Here is a 1,495-nt window from a genome sequence, read left to right on the forward strand (position 1 = left end):
CAGAGATCACATCGATGGGCGGCATTATTTTATTTAATTTTAATTAAATTTATATTCGGATCACAATGAAATATTCTTTCACTTATAGATATTTTTTGAATAACCTCAAAAATGTAACTAATCTAGAATATTATTTATTTTATTTGGGTGTGACACAAGTATTTTTAGGTGTTATTTTGTAATTAACATAATTTGTTCATTGCATTTACATTTAACATAAATTTTACAATTACAAATCTTAAAATAAAAAAATTATGACAAAAAATACTTAATACAATTACATTATTTTTAAATGGTATTACAAATTTAATATTCGAAACATAAATTATTCTATACAAATTGCTACTGCTCTTAAGAACAAAATTCGATTTCTAAAACTAATTTAGAAATATGTCCACATTCAAGTACTTCGTTCCGCGGGTTCTGCAACTCCAAAGGCCGATATGAAAACATTTACCACCGTTACAACAAAAATTCCAATAACCGTATAATTATTGATTTTATTTGCCCGGCAAATGTCCCGCTCATTTTTAATATTGTATTTACTATTCAGAATTAGGCCAACGCCTACGGCAATCTGAAAAGAAGACAAAAAAAAATAAAAATTTAATATAATCAATACATATCATCTTGGACACACACACACACACTCACCTGAAATACAATACTCAATGAAATGAATACCAAACTGGGATAATAATATGGATGGCGACCATATGATTCCAAAACATAACGCAATTGATTGGCATTTGCCGATAATAAGGCCAAATCCATCATACCCTGAGCCAAGGTTTTCTTGTGTTGATAGGCATTGACATCAGGTATGGGGGTATCCACACCATTGATTGTTACAAAACCGGGTCCATCGTAGCCGGGAAAACTAAAACTAGGACGTCTTGAAGGTCTTTCGGGTTTTCTGTCGGCCACACCATGACTCGCATCACCACCACCACCGCTGCCACCATTTGGCAGTAGTCCATCATCAACACCACTTCTGGGTCCTACAGCAAAAGGACGATCATCAAAGTCATCTTCATCAGCCTCAGATACTTTTTATATGGCGAAAGTATAAACAAATTGCAAACAAAAAATAGGAAAATAAGCAAAAGGTATAAGGAAAACAAAAAAAATATATACATATGTATATAAACTAGCTTTGTTCTAAGTTCATAATAATGGGGGAACTGGAATATGTTAAATTGGTTTGTGGTTTACTTACTTGTTTTGGGTACGTTTGGTGCTCTACCATCAATGAAATCAATATCTTCTGGAGGAAATGTTTCTGTTGCCTGAAATTAATAAAAAAAAATAAAAATTTTCAGTTTGTCAATTAAACAAAATGAAAAATAATTAAAAACCAGTGAGCGGAGCAGTATAGTCGGACGGGGCCGACCATACGATACCCTACACAAATTCCATGAAAATCTAACTTTCTGTGGTTCTATATTCTGAGATTGGGCAATAGTTCGCGATATTTGCACACTTTTGACTGGCT

The 1,495-nt window shown here is 32.8% G+C and overlaps 1 protein-coding gene across 1 annotated transcript; it reads right to left on the bottom strand.

Annotated features, from left to right (window-relative positions):
- Positions 1 to 400: 400 nt before the first annotated feature.
- On the bottom strand, positions 401 to 1,171 carry LOC133330519 (ninjurin-A-like). The gene is made up of 3 exons (XM_061538956.1): positions 1,156 to 1,171; positions 655 to 1,049; positions 401 to 577 (listed from the first exon to the last, which is right to left on the bottom strand). The coding sequence occupies exons 1-3, from the start codon at positions 1,169 to 1,171 to the stop codon at positions 401 to 403; spliced, it is 588 nt and encodes a 195-aa protein (XP_061394940.1).
- Between the last annotated feature and the right edge of the window lie 324 nt (positions 1,172 to 1,495).

Source organism: Musca vetustissima, unplaced genomic scaffold, assembly GCF_032173495.1.
Source record: "Musca vetustissima isolate MV318-11 ecotype Yass unplaced genomic scaffold, APGP_CSIRO_Mvet_v1 utg7558, whole genome shotgun sequence".
In the NCBI taxonomy this organism is placed as follows: Eukaryota; Metazoa; Arthropoda; class Insecta; order Diptera; family Muscidae; genus Musca; species Musca vetustissima.

Coding starts and splice junctions, on each gene's coding strand:
- LOC133330519 (XM_061538956.1), bottom strand. Junction 578..654: donor CATTGAGTATTGTATTTCAG/GTGAGTGTGTGT, acceptor TCTTCTTTTCAG/ATTGCCGTAGGCGTTGGCCT.